At 40.1% G+C, this 26508-nt stretch overlaps 1 protein-coding gene across 1 annotated transcript in view; it reads left to right on the plus strand.

Annotated features, from left to right (window-relative positions):
* Nucleotides 1–26508, plus strand: part of LOC113663930 — a 201367-nt gene that overhangs the window by 158267 nt on the left and 16592 nt on the right. Inside the window, exons 66-67 of the mRNA XM_047800914.1 lie at nucleotides 17314–17637; nucleotides 17710–17841. Of these exons, the coding sequence (XP_047656870.1) occupies nucleotides 17314–17637; nucleotides 17710–17841 (456 nt within the window). The remainder of the gene's footprint in view (nucleotides 1–17313; nucleotides 17638–17709; nucleotides 17842–26508) is intronic.

A 26508-nucleotide genomic window follows, 5' to 3' on the forward strand; every position in this document is an offset into this window, starting at 1 on the left:
CACTTCCCACCTTCCTCAAGCTTTGTTTTTCCTCACGATCACTTATAACCCGTAATTCAGTGAGATTTAGAATAGAAGAAAACAGTTTAATTGTGTTGTTTGCCACTGCATCAGCTTTTCCATTACCTATGGAAATAGGATCGTTATTAAACGTTTACATATTGCAATTGCTTTTGAAAGTAGGATTGCATCCAAGAGGTCAGCTATCAGGCCATGGTGTGTGTTGGGCAACAAACTTCATTACAGTCCTAACAATTGTACTTCACAATCGTCACACAATCATGAGGCTCCCCATCATGCTCTGTGGGAAGAAGTGTGGCAGGGTTAAGAATTGTACATCATTTAACAGTAACATTTAACCTTATTAAAAGCACACTGTTATATCTTAACCATTGTGCAACCATAATATGTGCTATTTTTTGTTATAAAAGCAGTTGCGACACTGCATGTGGTACTGAGTTAATTCGCTGTAGCCTACTGCTCTGAGACACATGAGCAGACCTGCAGAAACTGGTCTGAGTTTGCCCCCATGCCCTTGGAGCAAACTAATGTAATGAATCCCCTTTTTCGTCTACCTCTAGTGCATATCTGTGCTCACTCCATATCAAATGTTTCAACATTAGTACATCTGGATTATCTAATTTCCTATACAACTCTTTCTCATACTGTAGCTCTCATCCGATTCACATCTGTGTATGTGTGCAGTGCAATGTAAAGTTTTTTATGTAGTCTGTGTGAGAAGAAGAGATGAGAATTTTTTTTTTCCTTTCCACAAGTGTTGTGTTCTCTTACAATATAAATGCTATTACCATGTGTGTCCACTAGATGGTATATGTACATTACGAGATGTAAAGATGTGCTAGTGCTAATGCGAAGAAGAAGAAAAAAGAGACAGAAGCATGGTTATGTTAAGCTACATCGCGTGTCCTGCTTGTTTATTTCTTTAATCCTCCTTCAACACAACAAGTGGCGACGAGGATATTAGGATGGCTTTGCTTTCTCTACAACCACCAGTAGCGTTCCTGGAATGTCCGGGTGAACCGAAACTTTCGTTTGATGCATGGGAAAAGTTATTTCGGAATTACTTGCTTGCTATCGGAGGGGAAGAATTTTCCGCCGAGAGGAAAAGAGCTCTACTGATACACTGTCTGGGAAGAGAAGGACAACGGATTTATAATACCTTGCCTCTTACTGCCGATACATTCAATGGATCCTTACAAGAACTACAACAGTTCTTTTCTCCCAAGCTGAATGTGGTCTCAGAGAGATACCGCTTCAGACAACGTGCTCAGGCCACGGGTGAGTCCACTGATCATTACCTTGCTGCGCTCCGTGAACTAGTTAAAACATGCGCTTTTGGAGATATTGAGCATGAAATGATCCATGATCAGATTGTGGAAAAAACGTGCATGCCCCGAATCCGTGAAAGACTGTTACTAGAGCCTGATTTAACCCTTGAAAAAACGCTAGCTATTGCAAGACAAATTGAAGCAGCCGTAGCAGACGCCAAGGTCATAGCTGAAGGGGAATCGAAGCAAGTAGCAGCGATACAAAAGCAAGAAAAGGCACGAATGCACAAAAGTACAACAAGAATGAAATCGAAGGAGGACAAGCATGTGAAAGGACAACAGATGTGTTATCGCTGTGGTTCTGCTAACCACCTTGCAAATGATAAATCCTGCCCAGCAAAAGACCGTAAATGTAGAACTTGTGGAAAAGTTGGACATTTCTCAAGGGTGTGTAAATCTTCATCAAAATCAGTTAATGAGGTATGCTTACCTGAATTGACAGTTCTTAGTGTGAATGACCGCCATACAGATGATGGAGCCTACTTTTACCATAGCTACACCTGTACTTCCTACAGAGACCTGCACCATTAAGATGATGGTAGATACAGGGTCTGGTGTATCGATCTTACCGCAACACATCTTCAAAGAATACTTCAGATCATGTGCCCTAATGAACTGACAGCGTTCATTACTCATGAAGGTCTCTACCAGTTCTGCAGAGTACCTTATGGACTGTGCTCAGCACCTTCTGCTTTTCAACGCATGATGACCATGATCTTAAAAGGACTTAAGGGCGTACAGTGTTACTTGGACGATGGGATAGTACATGGTTCTTTGGAAGCCAGTCACATTACAAACCTTAAGGCTGTTCTAAAAAGGATTAATGAAGCTGGTCTGAAACTGAACGCAGGTAAATGCAAATTCAACTTAACGACTCTTAGCTTTCTTGGATACAAACTTTCAGAAGATGGCCTGTACCCAGCTGATGCTCATACTACTGCTATTACAAATGCACCTTCTCCTACTGATGCAGCTACACTACGTTCTTTTCTGGGACTAAGTGCCTGGTACAGTAAATTCATACCTGATTATGCTACTCTCGTTGAGCCGATGAGAACTTTGCTTCGAAAAAACTGTGAATTTCAATGGACTACTGCAGCACAAGAAAGTTTCGATAAAGTCAAACAAGCAATAGTAGACAGTCCTGCTCTTTCCTTATTCAACCCCAATCACAGCACGATACTTTCCTGTGACGCCTCAGACTACGTTGTTGGTGCTGTCTTAACTCAGCTGGATGACACTGGAACGGAAAGAACGATTGCTTTCGCTTCACGCTCCTTATCCGATGTTGAACGGAGGTACTCCATTGTCGAGAAGGAAGCACTGGCGTGCGTCTGGGCTACAGAGAAATGGCGTACGTGGCTGTGGGGTAGAAAATTTCTACTGTGCACCGACCATCAAGCTCTTACCACTCTTCTCACAAGCAAAGGGAATAGTCGAGCCGGTTTACGTGTTGCCAGATGGTCCGCACGCTTAATGGAGTTTGACTACGAGGTTAAACACAGACCTGGTCCTTTGAACAGTGTTGCTGATTGTTTATCACGATTGCCTCTTGCAAGCACGGACCCGAACTATGCTGAACTTATTGACTCTGTTGCTATGATTTCATTTGCTTCCAGTGCAATTTTGAAAGATGAGTTTCAGTCTGCATGTAACAACTGCCCAGTGTTTGCTAAATTGCATACCTATCACCAATCACGTTGGCCAAAACACAAAAAGGACGTTGACCCAGACTTACAGTTATACTTCCCTATTCGACATGAGCTTTCTGTCATGGATGGATTCTTCATCAGGGGAATGTACCGTCTCTTGGTGCCGGAGTCATTACAAAAAAGACTCATAGACCTGGCTCATGAATCACATCAAGGGATAGTTCGTACGAAGCAGAGACTTAGGCAACTGTACTGGTGGCCTAAGATGGACAGTCAGACGGAAGCGTGGATTCGAGACTGCCATATCTGCAGACAAAACGACAAGTCCGCAGTTACACACAATGTTCCTCTCAATCCTGTTGAATTCCCTTCTGCTGCATGGGAAAAGGTCTCTATCGACATTGTCGGACCATTTGAAACTGCACCATCAGATTGCAAGTACGCAATAACACTTGTGGATTACTTCAGCAAATGGCCGGAAGTTGCTTTTGTGTCCAGAGTTGACACATCTACTCTTAAGTGCTTCTTGACTACTGTTTTCTCCCGGGAAGGAAATCCAAAGGACCTGCTGTTTATTACCCTCGTGCAAACGGAGAAGTCGAGAGGTTTAATCGAGTTTTGAAAGACTGTTTACAAACTGCTTCAATACAAGGCGAACCGTGGAAGATATTTACTCAAACATTCTTGATGAACTATAGAAGTACTCCCCACAGCACCACAGAACCAAGATACAGGTGATGGATCTGCCCGTAAAAGAAACAGACAGAAACAAGTTACGACAGCATGTAAAAAGCAAACAAGACAAGGTTAAACAGTACACAGATATCAAAAGAAATGCAAAGTCTTCACAATTTCAACCAGGGGATTGAAATATTATTTATTTGACCAAATTGTTGTTGTCTGAAGTTGTCTCGTTTGGAGTGACACTTCCACTCAATCCTGGAAGTGTCACTCCAAACGAGACACAACTTCAGACAACACCAATTTGGTCAAATAAATCAGTCAGAGTTAGACAGAAACCTGCCTGGACCAAAGACTATGTTTTACATATGTAAAGAACGTGTTATGTTAGGGAACATGCTGCTTGAGTAATTTTCTTGATAATACTGATTTAATAATACTTGCTTGTTCCTGACTTATCTTCATTTCTTATTTGCTATGCAGAAAAAACTATTTCTTATAAAAAAAAGGAAAGATGTTGTGTTCTCTTACAATATGAATGCTATTACCATGTATGTCCACTAGATGGTATATGTACATTACGAGATGTAAAGATGTGCTAGTGCTAATGCGAAGAAGAAGAAAAAAGAAACAGAAGCATGGTTATGTTAAGCTACATCGTGTGTCCTGCTTGTTTATTTCTTTAATCCTCCTTCAACACAACAACAAGAGTGTGTGTGTGATGTCAGTAAAAGAAAAATCACACAGTTTCCATTTGTATCACAGAGCAGAGATCTGGGATACCGTTTTACAAAGCAGGAGTCATCTCCCCATTCTATCTTAAGGCCTAGTGATGTGCTGATTATTTATAAATTTAATTTGCACATCAAATCTCGTCCCAACAGATTTATTGGTCAATACTCAGAAATAAAAAAAAAATTCAAATTGTTTCTGTGTAGTTACGGTTTCACACCTTAAGGGCACTGAGAATGTCTCATTGACTGACATTCCTGATGCTCACGTAGTAAACAGGGAGTGATTGCTCATTTTAGGTGAAACAAATAATTCACACAATCGTATCACAGAGTGCTGCTCCTGAGTCAACTAAAAACTGTAATGGTATTTGTTTGACTAGTAATGTAATCACAGGCATTTCTTTAAACCTGGGCTCAATATATTTAGCATAACTTTCATTCACAGATATAATAAAAAAAAACTCTGATTCTTTGCTAGACATTTAATTAGTAACAGGTGGAAATAGGACAGTTAGCTTAAGCTTTTCTTCCTTGCATTACATAAAATTGTCAGACTTACCCATCCCTGGGTGCTCACCCGTCCCAGACCTGTTCAAACCTCAGGCCTCTTGGTTTCCCCTCGATTTCTTAGGACAATACCGCGCCCAGTGATCTGCACATATAAAACATCCATTCTGAACTCCACATCTGTCCCGTCCTCTTCCTCTGATGGAATCGCCTCAGACAACTGAACCATGTTGAGATGGTGTTTCATTATTAACCTTTCGTTTTTTTCTTTTTTGTCTCCCTGCCTTTAGCAGCTTTTCTGCATGGATGAAATGCTGTTCAATCATAGACAGTTTTTCAGTGTCCCAGGTGATGCAAGTTTACTTGAAGTTTCTTGCAATGTCCTCTCTTAATCCATTTATGAATCTGTTTCTGAGATGTGACTCATACGGAGTGAGGTCAGAAGTTTCAGCCATGTTATCAGGGCATTCAAGGCCACTGTGTGCATCATGTACTACTGTCAATAGTGCAAGATATCTGGAGACTTTTTCATCGTCCTCTTGTCTACACATGGAGATTTTTGTCATGTCCATTTTTACCGGAAAGTAAAAAGATCATGTTCCCTAAATGTGTTGAAAGAGGATCATCTTGTCTCACACTTCTGAGAGCTGCATTCCTTTGTGGACATCTGTGTGTAACATCCTGCTGCAAAGTAAACTGTCCGTTGATTGGATGTAGAAGTAGTAGCAGTAAGAAGCAGTATAACAGCTGGTGGTTGGTTATTGTTCGTCTGCGGGGGGGTGCCTGCGGTGGCGGTCTGAGAGGGCAGCCATCCAGGTCTGGGTCTACAAAAGATTTAAAACACTGAAGAGAAAAAGATTGTGAATAAGTTTATGTGTGATTTGCATGCTCTTATACTTCTTGTTCCTTGTCTTTGAAGCCTCATGCTTCTGCAATTTTTCCTCTTAATTTTTCTCTCAATGCCTTTCACTATCACTAGCTTTTCCTGGAAACCCACAGGCCATTACCCACTTACAATATTGTGATACAGAACCAGGCCCATAATTAGTTATCATAAATTGAACATTAGGATGTTTACAGGCCCTTAAAAATGGTCAAACTTTTCCTCTCTTTGTATGGTATATTGTTACATCAGGGGTGCCATGTGTACTATCCATCCATAGCCCTAAATTCTCCCAGTTTTCAGACTTTGATTTCATAAGCCTATACATCTCTCTCAGACATCCCTTATCATATTAGCTGAGTCCCAGAATCTGCAAAATATTTTCCTCATCCTTCTCTTCCTTATTGCAACAACACGCACTCTTAGTACAACAGGACCCCATGATTAACAATAATATGCTCTCACGGCTTGTCAGCATGTGAGCGGAAACCCAGTATCCCTTTCACTATGTTCTCACTGCTCGTCAGTCAAGTGAGTGGAAACCCAGTTTCCCTTTCACTATGTGCACAGAAAACTGTACTTACATTGATCGTCGTTTAAAATACCCCTCTGGAGTCTGCTCGTTCTTTCTCTCTGCAAGGGTCTTTTTCCCTATAGGATAGTAGCATCGTCCCAATCCCACACTGAGTCCCGCTATCCTTTGGGTCAGACAGGAGGTTGATAACAACTTGACGTGACTTCTGCAGCAGCCCATCGCCTCTCAGGTGGTCCTGTGGACGAACAAACTATCCCGGACGAGCCCCCAGAAATGTGGTGGAAATTCTATTCTATTAATCAAAGATAATAGTTCAAGTGAACTTTCCCTAAGTTGCAGAGAAGAACGCAGCAGAGTCCTGTGGAATATCAAACTTCTTTATTCAATTCACTTGCAAGTGTGAAGTCAGTCTGTCCCAACCTAAGTCTGAACAGAGTGAGTTACTTGGATGTAAGGCAGTTCTCCTTTTATACACGGAGCTATGTGTGTGCATGTCTTCCACTGTGCGTGACTTCCTCTAATCTTGTCTTTGCACAAGCAGTGCAACGGTCACTCCTTTAGTCTCCATTATTTCCACACACCTGCAGCCTGCAATGTTCTTGTTTCTTCAACCTAGTGTGCAACTGGAAACAGTTCAGTTCCCCTTTGTTACTTTTTTGCTGTTCCTAGTTTCTGGTGTGTGAGCGTTTTGGTACAGAATGTTCAATGTTCATTTTTGTTATTCACAACATTCCCTCCAACAGTCAACATTTCCTTTGTGAAGACACAGAAAAGATTTTGCTTTTAATGCAGTTATTTTGTGGAAAAATGTGTAAACCTTGCAGGAAAGTGCCACATTACATTTACAGTGAAAGCACCACAATACATTTAATGTAGAAACCTAAAACATATTTGATTGTGTAGCTGAGTATTGAATTTAGTTAGGAAATTTCAAATACAGCTTCATTTATTTCTAAAATGATTTCTTTTTATATATCAAGCTAGTTGGTACAATCATAAATATGTAATTAATAAAACCCTTCTGTCTTTTCATATATTAACACAGTCCGAGAGATCAGGCTGGTGAATGGTCCGAGTAAATGTTGTGGTCGAGTGGAGATCCAGCACAGAGCCCAGTGGGGAACAGTGTGTGATGATAACTGGGACTTAAGGGATGCAGAGGTGGTGTGTAGACAGCTTGGATGTGGTAAAGCCACCAGCACTCCTCGAAAGTCCCACTTTGGTCAGGGAAGTGAACCAACCTGGTTGGATGATGTTCAGTGTAAAGGAACTGAGAGCTACATAGATCAGTGTTCACACAGAGGTTTTGGAGTAGAGAACTGTGGACATGATGAAGATGCAGGTGTCGTTTGCTCAAGTAAGTCATCTTTGTTTATTTGCATGTATGTATGTGTATAGATAGATAGATAGATAGATAGATAGATAGATAGATAGATAGATAGATAGATAGATAGATATAGATAGATATTGTAGCCTGTTTAAAATGAATACATTTACAATATTATGAAACATTTCTTTAAGACATGCAGAGTCCAACACTGACTTGGATCTCCCCAAACTCTGTGGTCTCACCTGGAGAAGTCCTTCAGTTCACATGTACCACACCCAGTCCATCATGCATCTCTGTAGACTTCAGTTTGTATAAAACTGGGACATTAATAAAGAAACAAACTGCAGAGACTACAACAACATTTACTCTGACTGTAGATGCCTCACATCAGGGTCAGTACACCTGTGACTACTCATACAGGGAAAGTGACTCCACATCATCCAGGAGCAACTCCATTAACATCACTGTGGGTGAGTGACATTCTCTAGACCAGGGGTGTCAAACTCTGGCCCGCGTGAGCATATCAAATAGCTGCATGATCCGCTAATACTACAAATCCCAGAATGCCTTGCCACTGTATTGATGAGTAGTCACGAACAGCAAGCGCCCCTCATTCTCTGTTGACAGTCGTTAAAGGCAGGGTCTCCGATTTTCGAGAAATGCTTCAGAAAACTTAGTCGGGCTGATAATAAACAAAAATCAAAACAAAAATCAAAACAAACATGTAGCCAATGAGCAGAAAGGGGCAGGGCTTGTCAATATGCGGCTGAGAGAGTGTTCAGTGCGCATGTGTGACATTAGCAGTAAGCAGTTTTAACATTGACATGGAGGATAAAAACAAAGAAAGAAAGTGAAGAAAGACTTACGATAAGGCAAGAAGTAGGACGTGTTAATATAGGATCAGCTTTTCAGCACTGGAGAGAACTGAAGGAGCAGGAAGTTGGCCACATATTCACAGGTTGGAGTTTCCCGAGTCAATAACTCCTGAGCTAAACGCTGTTACTACACAAATAACACCTCTTTTCTATCGTAGTAATGTAGAGAGGCAGCTACAATCGCATTTTGTGTAGTAACAGCTCAGGAGTTATTGGCTCGGGAAAGAACTCAGGAGTTGTTCCAAATCCTGTGTTTTAGCAAAACTAAAGTTTGTTTCCATATTGAGAAAGGTTGAACATTACATATCAGTTAATTGCAGTTAATTTTTCAATAAATATTCAGTTTGGCCCATGACTTTATCTCAGTTTTATATTTTGGCCCACTGTGAATTTGAGTTTGACACCCCTGCTCTAGACATTTACTGCCAGTACCATACAGTATTTGCAACTCAAATTGCAATCTATTTTTGTAAATTTCTTGATTTTCAGAAGCACTTTATATTAAAATATTAGTTTCTGATAATCCTTGCTTGTTGTCTTATAGTGAACTTGCAGCAGCCCAATATCTCCATTGCTGCTGATGGATGGTACCACTATGGGCCTGAAAGACCAGAAATTATCAGGGGCTATGGCTTCTCCATCATCTGCTCCACTGAACCGCAGTATCCTGAAGGTTCTTTCCACTTGGGGTTTAGTGGATCCAACATCACCAGAACTCAGTCAGCTGTTAAGCACTCAGCTGTCTTCCTTTTTCCTGAAGCAGATTTTGATAATCAGGGAAACTACAGCTGTACTTATGAAGTTAAAGTGTCTTCACGTACCTTTACCTCAACTACCACTGAACCCCTTTTTGTTGCTGTTAAAGGTAAATTAAAAAACTACATCTACTTTTTGTTTTAAGCAGTTTAGTATTTGAAAAACTTGACTCTCTTTCAGCATCACTGATGCCATACATTGTTCTGGGAGTAACAGCAGGACTGCTTCTCATCTTAGTTCCAGTCATCATTTGCTTTGTGAAGACAGAGAAAAGATTTTGCTTTTAATGCAGTCATTTTGTGGAAAAATGTGTAAAACTTGCAGGAAAGCGCCACATTACATTTACAATGAAAGCACCACAATACATTTACTGTAGAAACCTAAAACATATTTGATTGTTTAGCTGAGTACTGAATTTAGTTAGTACATTTTAAATACAGCTACATTTGTTTCTAATATGATTTCTATTTATATATCAAGCTAGTTCAGTCAGGACCACTTGAGTTCCAAGGAGGAGCTAGGGGAGGAGGTGGGTTGCAGCAATGCAGAGGAGACAGCCAAGCAGACAGACTGAAAAAAGCATTTAAATAGGGTGTCCTGTTTGAAATGGACCAATAGCACACTTCAGATCAGCTGATGGGTGGGGTTAGAAAATTTACATCAGCTGATAGCCGAGCTTGACTATGTGGCCTGCCTGAACTGACGCTGAACGCTATATTTCAGTCAGGAACACTTGAGTCAAAATAAAGACAATTCTTTGAAATATTGAAATTTTTTATTTGCAAGCTTATTAAATTTACATTTGGCAGTATGGCTCTGTTCTGAATTCCCCTTCCTTTTCATGAGCTCCATGAAAGCTAGTCAGGGAACAATCTCCCATTAACTGGGAAAGCAGCCAGACAAAATCCCCCCCCAAACAGACCATACCAGGCAATCCTCCCTGGCTCTTCATGCTAACTGAAGAGCCAGCAGCGGATTAAAGCGAGCTTTTCACTAGCCAAACTTATTAGTAAAATACTAACAGAGCAGAGGACATGTTATCAGGCACGGAAAGCAGTTCCTTCACCATTTACTAGCAACCACTGACCATTAACCCCCCCAAAACCAACAGAAGGCTCAGTGCCTGTATACGATTCAAGGCTGCAGAAGACTCCAGATCATCATGAACATCACGCCATCCCAATTTCCCAAGGAGCAACCAGAACCTTTAACGTTCTACTCCTGGTTCAGCTACCTTAGGGACAGCAGCAGAGAAGGAGAGCTAGCAGCAGCAGAAAAGGAGAGCTAGCAGCAGCAGAGGAGGTGAGCTAGTGTAGCAGCAGCAGAGCTAGCTCGCTCACAAACAGAACACGAGAACCAAGTGCCTCCTCCCTGAATATCCTGAGTAGCCATCCCTCTAGGATCCATCCAACAACCCGAGAAAGGAGACTTCCAAAAGACCCAACAAGAAATCCAGTCTTACCTTCCTTTTCCAACAATTTCGGGTTCTTTAACGGCAGAAAGCAAATTATAGGCAAACTAATGTGTAGTCAACCAAACACTCCTGCGAAAACCTTGGATAAGTCCAGCTATTAAATAATTGAAGAAGCAGCGGTTAGGATGCTTCCCAGGGCCGTTCCAGCTTTGGAACATTTATTTATTTATTTATTTATTTATTTATTTATTTGTTTGTTTGTTTGTTTGTTTGTTTATATGTAACGAACAGAAACAATACAAGCAGGGCCAGGAGCCATTGATTATCAATCCAAAGGTCACTATCTTTCGCTGGACACTGCTACAGAGAGGAGAGAAATTTAATCAAGCTTTTCATTTTCATTGTTGGCTAAAATTTAACCATGTCAAGTTAAGAAGTTAAACCATTTGCCAGTAAATATTTCCTGCATAACTTATAATAACAGCCTAGCGAGGCATGGCATAACATATCACAACAGCCTAGCAAGGCACAGCGTGACGCAACATAACGTAACCTAACATAGCCTAGTGAGGCATAGCATAACGTATCATAACAGCCTAGCGAGGCATAACATAGGGCAACATAACCTAACCTGGCCTAGCGAGGCATAGCATAACGCATCATAACAGTCTAGCAAGGCACAACTTATGGTAACCTAACATAGCCTAGTGAGGCATAGCATAACATAACATAGCCTAGCAGGGCATAACATAGCCTAGCGAGGCATAGCATACCGTAACTTAACATAGCTTAACAGGGCATAGCATAACGTAACCTAACATAGCCTAGTGAGGCATAGCATAACGTATCATAACAGCCTAGCGAGGCATAACATAGGGCAACATAACCTAACCTGGCCTAGCGAGGCATAGCATAACGCATCATAACAGTCTAGCAAGGCACAACATATGGTAACCTAACATAGCCTAGTGAGGCATAGCATAACATAACATAGCCTAGCAGGGCATAACATAGCCTAGCGAGGCATAGCATACCGTAACTTAACATAGCTTAACAGGGCATAGCATAACTTAACCTAACATAGCCTGGTGAGGCATAGCATAACGTAACACAGCCTAGCAGGGCATAGCATACCGTAACCCAACATAGCCTAGCGAGGCATAGCATAACCTAACATAGCTTAACAGGGCATAGCATAATGTAACCTAACATAGCCTAGTGAGGCATAGCATAACAAGTCGTGGCCTAATGGTTAGAGAGTCTGACTTGTAATCCTAAGATTGTGGGTTCGTGTCTTGGGCCGGCCACGATTGAGGTGCCCTTGAGCAAGGCACCGAACCCCCCAAATGCTCCCAGGGCACCGCAGCATTAATGGCTGCCCACTGCTCTGGGTGTGTGTTCATGGTGTGTGTGTTCACTGCTGTGTGTGTGCACTTTGGATGGGTCAAATGCAGAGAACGAATTCTGAGTATGGTTCACTATACTTAGCCGTATGTCACGTCACTTTCACCTAACATAGCCTAGTGAGGCATAGCATAACGTATCATAACAGCCTAGCGAGTCATAACATAGCGTAACGTAACCTAACCTGGCCTAGCCTAGCATAATGCAACATAGCCTAGCAAGACGTAGCCTACCTAGCATAACACTGTACAACACGCCAGCCCGGTGGCTTCCGGCTCAACAAACGCTCCATTAGACACGACCATGCGTGCCATATCGATTTACCATAAGTTCAAAGCATCTTCAAAATGTCCCCTTCAGCTCGAGTATATTAATAGTAATCACAACCTCTTATAGTGCCATATACAAAAGGAGATAGCTTGCGGTTAAATCTCTAATAGCCGCCGAATTTAACTCGCAGTAGCAGCAGTGCAGAGGAAACAGCCCCATAACATAACGAGCTGGCATAGCAAAGCATAACGAGGCATAGCATTACCTAGCATGAGGTAATCTAGCCTAGCAAAGCAAGCATGGCATGACTCATCGTGATGTGCATAGCAAAAGCATAGCATAACCTAATCTTATAACATAGCGTAACATACAATAATATAACCTAGCATAGCATAACATGCATAGCATATCGAAGCATAGCCAAACGTAGTGTAGCATAACAGACTGTACAACATGCCAGCCCTTCCGGCTCAACAAACACACTATTATACTGTACACGAACATGCGCGCCGTATCGATTTACCGTAAGGTCAAAGCGTCTTCAAACTTCCTTTTCGGCTCAAGTATACTAATAGTAATCACGACATATCGCAAAACCAAAAGGAGATAGCTGTGGTTGAAACTCTAATTAGCTGTCAAGTTTGAATTGCAGAGGTGGCAGCAGCCCCACAAAAGAAGATAGCATGCAGTTTAAACTCCAAATAACCATCGAGTTTATGCAGAGGAAACAGCCAAGCAGACAGACTGAAAAAAAGCATTTAAATAGGGCGCCCTGTTTGAAATGGACCAATAGCGCGCTTAGGAATCAGATCAGCTGATGGGTGGGGTTAGAAAAACAACTGATAGCCGAGCTTGACTATGTGGCCTGCCTGAACTGATGCTGAACGCTATATTTGGTACTATCAAAAATAAGTAATTAATAAAACCCTTCTGTCTTTTCATATATTAACACAGTCCGAGAGATCAGGCTGGTGAATGGTCCGAGTAAATGTTGTGGTCGAGTGGAGATCCAGCACAGAGCCCAGTGGGGAACAGTGTGTGATGATAACTGGGACTTAAAGGATGCAGAGGTGGTGTGTAGGCAGCTTGGATGTGGTAAAGTCACCAGCGCTCCTCAAAAGTCCCACTTTGGTCAGGGAAGTGAACCAACCTGGTTGGATGATGTTCAGTGTAAAGGAACTGAGAGCTACATAGATCAGTGTTCACACAGTGGATTTGGAGTAGAGAACTGTGGACATGATGAAGATGCAGGTGTCGTTTGCTCAAGTAAGTTATTGTTGTTTATTTGTATGTATGTATGTATGTATTCATATATATATATATTGTACCCTGGTTAAAATGAATACATTTACAATATTATGAAACATATTTCTTTAAGACATGCAGAGTCCAACACTCACTCGAATCTCCTCAAACTCTGTGGTCTCACCTGGAGAAGTCCTGCAGTTCACATGTACCACACCCAGTCCATCATGCATCTCTGTAGACTTCAGTTTGTATAAGACTGGGACATTGATAAAGAAACAAACTGCAGAGACTACAACAACATTTACTCTGACTGTAGATGCCTCACATCAGGGTCAGTACACCTGTGACTACTCATACAAGGAAAGTCACTCCACATCATCCAGGAGCAACTCCATTACCATCACTCTGGGTGAGTGACATTCTCTGGACATTTACTGCCAGTACCATACAGTATTTGAAACTCAAACTGCAATCTATTTTTGTAAATTTCTTGATTTTCAGTAGCACTTTTATTTTAAAATATTAATTTCTGATAATCCTTGCTTGTTGTCTTATAGTGAACTTGCAGCAGCCCAATATCTCCTTCAGTGCTGCTGATGGATGGTACCACTATGGGCCTGAAAGACCAGAAATGATCAGGGGCTATGGCTTCTCCATCATCTGCTCCACTGAACCTCAGTATCCTGAAGGTTCTTTCCACTTGGGGTTTAATGGATCCAACATCACCAGAACTCAGTCAGCTGTTAACCACTCAGCTGTCTTCCTTTTTCCTGAAGCAGATTTTGATCATCAGGGAAACTACAGCTGTACTTATGAAGTTAAAGTGTCGTCACGTACCTTTACCTCAACTACCACTGAACCCCTTTTTGTTGCTGTTAAAGGTATATTAAAATAAACTACGTCTATTTTTGGTGTTTTGCAGTTTAGAATTTGAAAAACTTGACTCTTTCACCATCACTGATGCCATACATTGTTATGGGAGTAACAGCAGGACTGCTTCTCATCTTAGTTCCAGTCATAATTTGCTTTGTGAAGACAGAAAATATTTTGCTTTTAATGCAGTCATTTTGTTGAAAGAATGTGTAAATCTAACAGGAAAGCACCACATTACATTTACTGTAGAAAGCTAAAACATAATTGATTGTTTAGCTGAGTATTGAATTTAGTTAGGACATTTTAAATACAGCTACCTTTGTGTCTAATATGATTAATTTTTATATATCAAGCTAGTTGGTACAATCAAAAATTAGAAATTAATAAAACACTTCTGTCTTTTCATATATTAACACAGTCCGAGAGATCAGGCTGGTGAATGGTCCGAGTAAATGTTGTGGTCGAGTGGAGATCCAGCACAGAGCCCAGTGGGGAACAGTGTGTGATGATAACTGGGACTTAAAGGATGCAGAGGTTGTGTGTAGGCAGCTTGGATGTGGTAAAGTCACCAGCGCTCCTCGAAAGTCCCACTTTGGTAAGGGAAGTGAACCAACCTGGCTGGGTAATGTTCAGTGTAAAGGAACTGAGAGCTACATAGATCACTGCTCACACAGAAGATTTGGAGTAAACTGTGGACATGATGAAGATGCAGGTGTCGTTTGCTCAAGTAAGTCAGCGTTGTTTATTTGTATGTATGTATGTATGTATTTATATATCTCTTGTACCATGTTTAAAGTGAATACATTTACAATATTATGAAACATATTTCTTTAAGACATGCCGAGTCCAACACTGACTCGGATCTCCCCAAACTCTGTGGTCTCACCTGGAGAAGTCCTGCATTTCACATGTACCACATCCAGTCCATCATGCATCTCTGTAGACTTCAGTTTGTATAAAACTAGGACATTGATAAAGAAACAAACTGCAGAGACTACAACAACATTTACTCTGACTGTAGATGCCTCACATCAGGGTCAGTACACCTGTGACTACTCATACAAGGAAAGTGAATCCACATCATCCAGGAGCAACTCCATTAACATCACTGTGGGTGAGTGACATTTTCTAGACATTTACTTCCAGTACCATACAGTATTTGCAGCTCAAGACACATTAATTGGCTATTATATTTAAAATCCTGATAAATCATGTCTGTTGTTTTACAGTAAACTTGCAGCAGCCCAATATCTCCTTCATTGCTGCTGATGGATGGTACCACTACGGGCCTGAAGGACCAGAAATGATCAAGGGTTATGGCTTCTCCATCATCTGCTCCACTAGATCACAGTATGCACGAGGTTCCTTCCATTTGTGGTTCAGAGGATTCCACATCACCAGAACTCAGTCAGCTGTTAACCACTCGGCTGTCTTCATTTTTCCTGAAGCAGAATTTGATCATCAGGGAAACTACAGCTGTACTTATGAAGTTAAAGTGTCTTCACGTACCTTTACCTCCACTACCACAGAACCCCTTTTTGTTGCTGTTAAAGGTATATTAAAATAAACTATGTCTATTTTTTGTGCTTTGCAGTTTTGTATTTGAAAAACTTGACTCTCTTTCAGCATCACTGATGCCATACATTGTTATGGGAGTAACAGCAGGACTGTTTATCTTAGTTCCAGTCATCATTTGTTTTGTGAAGACACAGAAAATATTTTGCTTTTAATGCAGTCATTTTGTGGAAAAAATGTGTAAAACTTCCAGGAAGCGCCACATTACATTTACTGTAGAAACCTAAAACATATTTGATTGTTTAGCTGAGTATTGAATTTAGTTAGGACTTTTTAAATACAGTTACACTTGTGTCTAATATGATTTCTTTTTATATATCAAGCTAGTTGGTACAATCAAAAATTAGCAATTAATAAAACACTTCTGTCTTTTCATATATTAACTCAGTCCGAGAGATCAGGCTGGTGAATGGTCCGAGTAAATGTTGTGGTCGAGTGGAAATTCAGCACAGAGCCCAGTGGGGAACAGTGTGTGATGATAACTGGGACTTAAAGGATGCAGAGGTGGTGTGTAGGCAGCTTGGATGTGGTAAAGTCACAAGCGCTCCTCGAAAGTCCCACTTTGGTCAGGGAAGTGAACCAACCTGGCTGGGTAATGTTCAGTGTAAAGGAACTGAGAGCTACATAGATCAGTGTTCACACAGTAGATTTGGAGTAAAGAACTGTGGACATGATGAAGATGCAGGCGTCATTTGCTCAAGTAAGTCATCGTTGTTTATTTGTATGTATGTATTTATATATCTCTTGTACCATGTTTAAAGTGAATACATTTACAATATTATGAAACATATTTCTTTAAGACATGCCGAGTCCAACACTGACTCGGATCTCCCCAAACTCTGTGGTCTCACCTGGAGAAGTCCTGCAGTTCACATGTACCACATCCAGTCCATCATGCATCTCTGTAGACTTCAGTTTGTATAAAACTGGGACATTGATAAAGAAACAAACTGCAGAGAATACAATAACATTTAATCTGACTGTAGATGCCTCACATCAGGGTCAGTACGCCTGTGACTACTCATACAGTGAAAGTAACTCTACATCATCCAGGAGCAACTCCATTAACATCACTGTGGGTGAGTGACATTTTCTAGACATTTACTGCCAGTACCATACAGTATTTGCAGCTAAAACCGCAATCTATTTTTGTAAATTTCCTGATTTTCAGTAGCACTTTTATATTAAAATATTAATTTATGATAATCCTTGTTTGTTGTTTTATAGTGAACTTGCAGCAGCCCAATATCTCCTTCATTGCTGCTGATGGATGGTACCACTATGGGCCTGAAAGACCAGAAATGATCAGGGGCTATGGCTTCTCCATCATCTGCTCCACAGAACCTCAGTATCCTGAAGGTTCTTTCTATTTGGGCTTCAGTGAATCCAACATCTCCAGAACTCAGTCAGCTGTTAACCACTCGGCTGTCTTCCTTTTTCATGAAGCAGATTTTGATCATCAGGGAAACTACAGCTGTACTTATGAAGTTAAAGTGTCTTCACGTACCTTTACCTCCACTTCCACTGAACCTCTTTTTGTTGCTGTTAAAGGTATATTAAAATAAACTACATCTATTTTTGTGTTTTACGATTTAGTATTTGACAAACTTGACTCTCTTTCAGCATCAATGATGCCATACATTGGTATGGGAGTAACAGCAGGACTGCTTCTCATCTTAGTTCCAGTCATCATTTGCTTTGTGAAGACACAGAAAAGATCGAAATTTCAGAGTGACACAAAGAGTGATTCAGAGCGTGAGTTATCAAATCTCATAAATCCAGCTGACTGTTATATATTAATAACCTAAATAGAGACTTCTAGATAGGAGAATTCTTCATGAGTCCTCCTAAGATTTAAAAAAAAATGTCTATTGGTGACATGGTGAACATTTACCTAAAACATTTAAGCATGTAATCAATATTGTTGATTATTTTTGTATAACAGCACAACATACAGTAAATGCTTTTATTTATTACTTGTGTTATTCTTGAATTTTATCTAGAAAATGTACCTATAAACCTGTGTGTATTTTGTCACAATCAATTTGTAGGTGCTACAAACACATACGAGTGTCACCAAGCAGAGAATGAGAAAGATGACGAAGATGTTTATAAAAACATAGAAACCAGTTTCTACTAGAAGGATCTTTCAGAGGACTCAGATAACATCTCCCTTGATTTCGAGGCTGCTGAACATAGAAGTGATGCAGATGATGATTATATCAATGTTGATGATGAGAAACAAAGTAATAACCTGGACAATGACCACGAGGATACGGAAATTTATGCAAACTGTGCAGAGTAATGTGGAAAACTAAATGATTATCCAAAACCCCATTTATTTTCTATAAAGTGGTGCAGGTACAGGCGCAAGTGCAGGTAGCAAACAAAACAGGGACATAATCCAAGGGCAAAGACAAGATTCAGTCAAGGGTCTGGCATCGAACAAATCATTTTCACCAGTAATTACACCAAAGTGCCAAATGATAAGGTACTGAGTTCTTACCCAGACGCTGTATTTTATGCAAAAAGGTGCTGCATCAATGTATTAGTTAAGGGGTGTGTACATTTATGCAAACAGGTTATTATAAATTTACTCTTATTCGTTTTTATTTTGTAAAACATTTCTATTTGTTTCTCACTTGAATTGTGTTAGTTACTATATCACATAAAAGGAGGAAAAGATGTGACGAGTTATCTTGTTTTAAATATCTTGTTTTATTGCTAACACTTTTAACTGTAACAGAAGTGATTAGACTTTTAATATCTACTATATTAGGACTATATGGTCAGGGGCTCCATCATTGTGCAGGGCTTCAGACAATGACACAGGGTCGTTTATACCAATATCTCTGCTCTTCTGACAGGTTGAAGTTGCTTCTGAAAGTAACACACTCAATGTTTTCATTTTAATGTTCATACACAGGCTGTGTTGCACAGGCAATGTTTGGAACTCGGTATACACAAATGTTTTATTATTTTTATTATTTACTTTAGCTACACGGATGCTAACCGCTATGATAATATGTTAATGTCAGCGTGATCGACGGATATTTTATGAAGTCTTTTTCCCCCTCCATGAATACTGAGGTAAACTACCTTTTAAGGTGCAAGATATACCCACATGGTTGAACTAAAAATAAACAATCCTCATGTATATTTCATGTCAATGGATTATTCTCACGTGTCTCAACATAGAGTGCACTAGTGTTTATTTTGAGTAAACACTACCAAACAGTTGGGTTATCTTTTTATTATTTTATTTTATTTTAAAATATTGAATTGGTTTTTGAATGTAATTGATTCTTTTTCTGTGCAATTGTCAATATTCGCTAATATGGGTTCTTTCTAATAATTTAAGGCTTACTATTTTACAAGCACATTTTGATTTTGATAATTCAAGGTAAGGCTTAACATTTGAACTTAATGAACTTGAAGGCATTTATTGTTAATGTATTTTTTTTGTTGATCAGTTTTATTAATAAATTCAAATTGTGTTTATCTTTATAAGTCTTTTGTTTGAATTTCATTATTAGTTTTTGGATTTTGTTAACGTAGAGAATGGAGACACAGTAGGTCTATCTGTATTGTTTTCCACTAGGGTTATTGTTATTGGTGTAAAACCCAAATGCTGGGCACCCAGGTTTCAATATTTTCCTACCTGATTAAGTAGCCCCTAGAGCATAGTGATGGGAAGTTCGTTTCTTTTCCGCGAACCGGTTCTTTCGGACAGTTTGATTTAATGAACCCGCTGCCGGCAGATATTAATACAATCAATTTAACACATTCGAAAAGGTCTTTGTAATCATAACTTTAGTTGAATACGTTTCTTACATTTAAGTTTTGCAACTAAAACACGCAGTACAGCCATTTATGTGCAAACGTGGATGTTTTACGTGTCTTAAAGATATAAAGTTAATAAACTAATCTTCATCAACTTACAAAAAGCGGCTTATAAAATACAGACTAACCTGCACAATCGTCAATAGTAAAATTAACTGACATATATTGAGTGACATATATTGATTTTTTTTTTATAAAAATGTTTAATAGCCTATGACTAGTTACTATGCATATCCCAATATGTATAATTTGCTCTGAAGGTTCACGCATGCGCAGCATCAACAGTATGTCAGACGCGTCCGAAACAGTTCTCAGTTCAATGTACTGATGATTCGCTGTACTAGTTCATCAGTTCTCGGACGCGTCCGAAACAAGCAGTTCTCAGTTCAATGTACTGATGATTCGCTGTATCGGTTCAGTAATTCACGCATGTGCAGTATCAACAGCTGTCAGTTCAGTGTACAGGAGTTACATATACTCCGGGATATTAGTTTATTTAGAGTTGGACAGACTGTCAGGCATGACTGAAAGTGAGTAACTTTAGTAACTTGTGGATCAGCGCTGACTCAAGTCGCGAACTGTTTAGAACGAATCAGTCCGATTTGGTGAACCGGTTCATCCAGTTCACTAAAAAGAACTGGTTCAAAAGAACGATTCGTTCACGAACTGGCCATCACTACTAGAGCAGTGGTGTCCAATCTTATCCACAACGGGCCGCTATGGGTGCAAGTTTTCATTCCAACCAAGCAGAAGCCACACCTGATTCAACCTGTTTAATCAGTTGTTCTTGGCTTTTGGTAGACTCTGGTGTGGCTTCTGCTTGGTTGGAATGAAAACCTGCACCACACACTGGCCCTTTCCGGATAAGATTGGACACTGCTGCCCTTATCTTTAAAACTATTCTGTGCAATTTGTGATGCCTGAACATTAAAACATATAATGTTTCTTAACACTGATTTATATTTAATTTTTTGTAAATCCTCACTGCCTGATTAGTACAAAACACAAACATGGCTTTTTTGGACTTATCTAATTAAGCACCTCTTCTTCGTCTTTCGTTTTTTCCCGTTAGGGGTCACTACAGTGAATCATCAGTTTCCACCTAACTCTATCCTCATCATCCTCTTCTCTCACACCAGTTACCTTCATGTACTCATTTAACACATCCATATATCTCCCCTTTGTCCTTCTTCTTGACCTCTTTCCTGGCAGCTCCATCTCCAACATCCTTCTACCAATATAACCATCTCCCTCCCCTGTACATGTCCAAACCATCTCAATCTAGTCTCTCTGACATTTTCCCCAAAACAGCCACCCTGAGCTGTCCCTCTGATGTGCTCCTTCCTAATCCTGTCCATCCTCGTCAATCCTAAAGAGAACCTAAACATCCCCATCTCTGCTACCTCCATCTCTGCCTCATGTCCTTTCCTCAGTGCTACAGTCTCGAACCCATACAGCAGATCTGCTCTCACTACTGTCTTTTACACCTTTCCTTTGATTCTTGCTGACACTCTTCTGTCACACACAACACTCCTGACACTCTTCTGTCACACACATAACACTCCTGACTCTCTTCTGTCACACACACACAACACTCCTGACACTCTTCTATCACATGCAACACTCCTGACACTCTTCTGTCACACACAACACTCCTGACACTTTTCTCCATTCACTCCAACCCACCTGCACTGGCCTCTTCACTTCTGTGAGAAATTACAGATAATTGCACTCAAATTCCACACCAAGATACACATCGAAAAGGGTTAAGTATCATAAGGTAATACATTTAGGACTCTAAACGTATAAACTTGATTAAATTGTTAGTATGGGAGCGGCAGCAGGGCATCAATGATCAACACGAACAAAGGGTCTACGGGACCGTGATTACCATTTAAAGTAACCACTTGGTTGATATATAACCATCTCCCTCCTCTGTACATGTCCAAACCATCTCAATCTAGTCTCTCTGACGTTTTCCCCAAAACAGCCTGAGCTGTCCCTCTGATGTGCACCTTCCTAATCCTATCCATCCTCATCACTTCTAAAGAGAACCTCAACATAATCATATCTGCTACCTCCATCTCTGTCTCATGTCTTTTCCTCACTGCTACAGTCTCAAACCCATACAGCAGAGCTGCTCTTACAACGCTCTTTTACAACTTTCCTTTGATTCTTGCTGACATTTTTCTATCACAAAACATTCCTGACACTTTTCTCCACCCACTCCAACCCACCTGCACTCGGCTCTTCACCTCTTTTCCACACTCCCCATTACACTGGACAGTTGACCCCAAATCCTTAAACTCCTGCACCATCTTGACCTCATCCCCCTGTAACTTCAATGTTCTACTTCCCTCCCTCTCGTTCATCCACATATATATTGGTACCACTGGCAGTGGTACCACTTTTCTACAGCTCATACCACCACAAGGCACTATTTCTCTTTTTTGTTGCACTGGCATTAGTTTGGACCTGAAATAGATGTCCATGCACAAAGAACATTTTTAGCTGCAAATGATAAAAGGGGACAGCAAGCTCAGCAAAATGAACTTTTGGAACAATCCAATCAGGCATAAGAACCTCTGCAATAAAAAAAGATCATGTGGAATTGGATAGTTGGTAAAAGCAGGCATCTTTCCTGAATACATTTCCACCAAAATCGGTTTCACTATTCTGGGACCCTGGATCATATTTTAGGTTGTTACTCTACTTCTGTAAGATAGTCACAAAAAGCAAGTATGTAGTAATCATAGACACTTTAAGACAATTAAAGGAGGATTTCTGAAACAGAGTACAGGCACAAAGGATGTACATATTCCATGATTATCTTTTACAACTCCACAAGTATGCCACCTACAGAGTTGCTATGGAAGTTTTTGCTGAGACTAGAACTTCTTTTACTCTATTTATAAGCAGACTCCTTTTGAGGCTGATAGATTGCTTTTAGATTTTCACAAACAGGAATAGATAAAAAAAGGAAACTCCACCTCTCCAGCTTTATAAAACAACCATGTTCCTGATCTTTGCTGTAAGATGACAGCAGCAGTGTCCATATAAACTTGCCCTAAGTTTTCTTGCTCAAAACGCACAGTGGGCTGATAAGGGTTCTGAAATTCTTCACAAAATGCCAGAATAAATATGTACAGCCAATAAAACTCTGGACTTCCCAAACCAAGGTGGGCTGAGGCTATTCCCTGACTGCCCTAGACTTAACAGGGTCCATACTCAGCCCTTAATGTGATATGACAAAGCCAAAGGAAATAGTGCTTATGTGATTTCTTTAGCTGAAGGACCTGGTGAACCTGTGCCACCTGCTCCATTAGGGAGCTACTGAGGATTCAAATGTTGTCAAGGTATATGAACACATAGTGGTTCAGTGTCTATCTGAGGGCCTCGTTGACAAAGTGCTAAAAGACTGCAGGGGCATTCATTGGGCCCAGGGGTATCACAAGATACTCATAATGATCTGAGGGTGTGATGAAGGTGGTCTACCATTCATCCAGTGCCCTGATGCGAACTAAGTTCATGTGGTCATAGGCAGAGCTCACCAGGGGGAGGGGGTGGCAGTCCTTTTGGGTAACGGGGTTTAGACTACGGTAATCAATACAGGGTCACAGGCTCCTATACATCTTCCTCAGAAAGAAGAAGCCTGTGCTAGCTGGCAAAGTGAATGGGTAGATATGTCCCAGAGATAAAGCCTTTTGGCTCCAGGGGGCAAGGGAAAATAGCCTACACCTGGGGGGGGGGGGTGCACCTTAATGGCACAGTCAAAGGCTGTGGTAAGGCCTGGTCACTGTTCTTTGAAAAGTGCCCTTGGATGTGTATTGTCTGGGGCGTATTGAGGCCTCCACAATGAGATTGAACCCATCAACCAGTCTATATGGGCACCATGCACTTGGTGTCGTGCCCAATATGAGAGAGTGTGGTGCAGTCTGGGTGTTTATGAGCCCAGAGGCCAGAGGTCGCCCATCCAGGGCCGAAACAGGCGACTTTTGTGGATGGACCTCTAAAAATATATCACATAAAAGGAGGAAAAGATGTGGTGTGTTATCTTTTTTAACATCACTAGGACCTGTAACAGAAGTGTAATTTTAAAAAGAAGACTTATTATATCTACTATATTGTGTATATAATATATTGTGCTATGGACAGTGACTCCATCATTGTGTAAGGCTCAACCAATGAAATGCCTTATATGTCCTGTAGCTACACTCCGACCCCAAAACAGATGGTGTAACCACATAAATCAGACACGGGGTGGTTTATAGCAATATCTTTACTCTTTTGGCAGGTTGAAGTTGTAACTTTTTATCTAACACATTCAAAATGTTGAACTTGAATGTTTGTGTACGATCTGTATTTGTTGTTGCACATACAATGTTTGGAACTTGATATACACAAATGTACATACTTTGTATGTTAAAGTGTCCTTGTGTTCTAGAAACTTCTATGCAATAGAATGTTTATATTGGTATGATTGACTGCAAAAGTGTGAATCCCAAGTTAGATAATGAAGCTGATGGGGGCAGAAAGATGTGGGAACAGGAGAGGTGGGAAAGAGAGAAGCGGGAAAAAGAAAACGATGTAATGTGTCTGAGAGAGATGTCAGAGAGTTGGACAAAGAGAGAGGTACAAAGCAGGTTAGAAGCAATAACCTTAGAGTTATTCTCCTGAAAACAATGGGCTGTGAGATTCTGTTATTGAAAAAACACGTGTTCTTAGCAAGCTACTTCATGGATGCTAATCATTTTGCTAATATGTTATCACTAACATGATAGACGGATCTTGTATGGAGTCTTTTTCCCCCGATTCCACCACTGATTATCATTACTCTGGATGGTCGGATCACCTTGTCCGCATAACTAGCGATGTAAACTGTTTTACAGTGTGGGATATTTACACATAACATTCATGGAATTACATTGACATTAAAAACGTTTTTTTTTGTCTCAAGGGATTATTCTCACATGCCTCAATGAGACCCTGAAAAAACAAAAAAGGTCTAAGTCTGCCTCCTTCATTTAAAGATTCAAACAATAGATTAGGTAGAAGAACTTGAAGAGGATCCTTTGTTAGAAGACCGAGGGACTTCGATGGACACCTGCGTTCAAGGTAAGACCAACTCTGATAGTCTCTTTGATCTATTTTCAATACTTACCCATGCAAACTTGGACACAATCCTTGGTGGGATTGTGGAAGGGTTTTCTACGCAATCCAAAAACATGTGTCACGAAGGGACACATACGTCAGTATAAATTACTTCACCTTGTATCCAAGACATTGTGAATTTGTGCAAAAAATTAGCTGGTTTTAAATCAGCATGCCAGTTATGTAAACACACATGGCATAGTACCAGAGTTTAAGAAACGTCTGTCTGAGAAACTCAAAAACTGCATGATTTCACTGAATATTGATGAAGACCCTAACCTGGGGCCTATTGCACAAAACTAGGATAAGGGATTAAGCCAGGATATCTTGGTAATCCTGGTTCAATTCATCCGTGATCCGGTTGCACTAAAGCTGGATCAGGGAGCGGTAGGATGTTATGGTATAAATTACCATGAAGATTTATTCTGTGGAGCTAGCATGCTCCAGACCAGGCTAAGTTCTATGATCTATTTAATCTCATCCCTTATGTCAGTCAGCAGTCACCACAAATGGAAACCAATAGTTCCACTTCCCACTATACATTGTTATCACATATAACTAGACCCACTGTCATTATTTAAACATTTGTGATCATTAATTTCAATCATTTTGAATAAATGATGATTTTTTAGATGATGTTGCTATTATTAGATAATTTACAGTTTCCCATAGACTATAAGTCTATATATAAAATGATAGAATATCAGGGCCACAGAGGGAAAAAAGAAAATTCACAGACTCAAACTATTGTAGGACACAATCACAATTTTAACGATTTACACACTTAAAATGAATTTGTGTACATTTACTTCAGACTATTTCTGGTTACTGGTTTGTCTCATTAACCAATTAAATGGGAAGTAGACAGGAAGTAAAGAGGACATCAGTCAAATCACAGCATGAAGGATAAAGGTCAGTTCAACTTTACACTCACAAGCACACATTCTAAAGTGTTGTTTTAAATAATGTAGATATGAGGTTTGTGTCAAAGTTTCACTTTTAGTTTCATGGTTCTGCCTTTCAAAAGTAGGAACTAGTCAACTATGGGAACACTGTTAAATGCTGATACAGAACTAAACCTACATTTTAAAAAGTATTTTTGCTAGTGTAACTTTTTAAAAAAACAAAAAAAAAATTACATTAATTTATGGAAAAGTATGACTTTGTATTATTATCTGTGCATAAATATTCATACTTAATAAAATCAAAAATCTATTTTACTCTGATTTTGCTTTAAAACAATCAGAAATATTAGAAATATTGTTATCTACAAGGTTAGTTACCGAATTGTCTTTATCCTTAAGACATTTTAACCTATTATAACACTCATGGGAGGTTATGGAGTGACATGTTGAACATAAAAATAAATATCTTGAGGAAGAAGCTGTTAATCCTTCCAGGAAGATAAATGATCCTGTCATGGCTTGA

The sequence above is a fragment of the Tachysurus fulvidraco genome, chromosome 15 (assembly GCF_022655615.1).
Source record: "Tachysurus fulvidraco isolate hzauxx_2018 chromosome 15, HZAU_PFXX_2.0, whole genome shotgun sequence".
Lineage (NCBI taxonomy): Eukaryota > Metazoa > Chordata > Actinopteri > Siluriformes > Bagridae > Tachysurus > Tachysurus fulvidraco.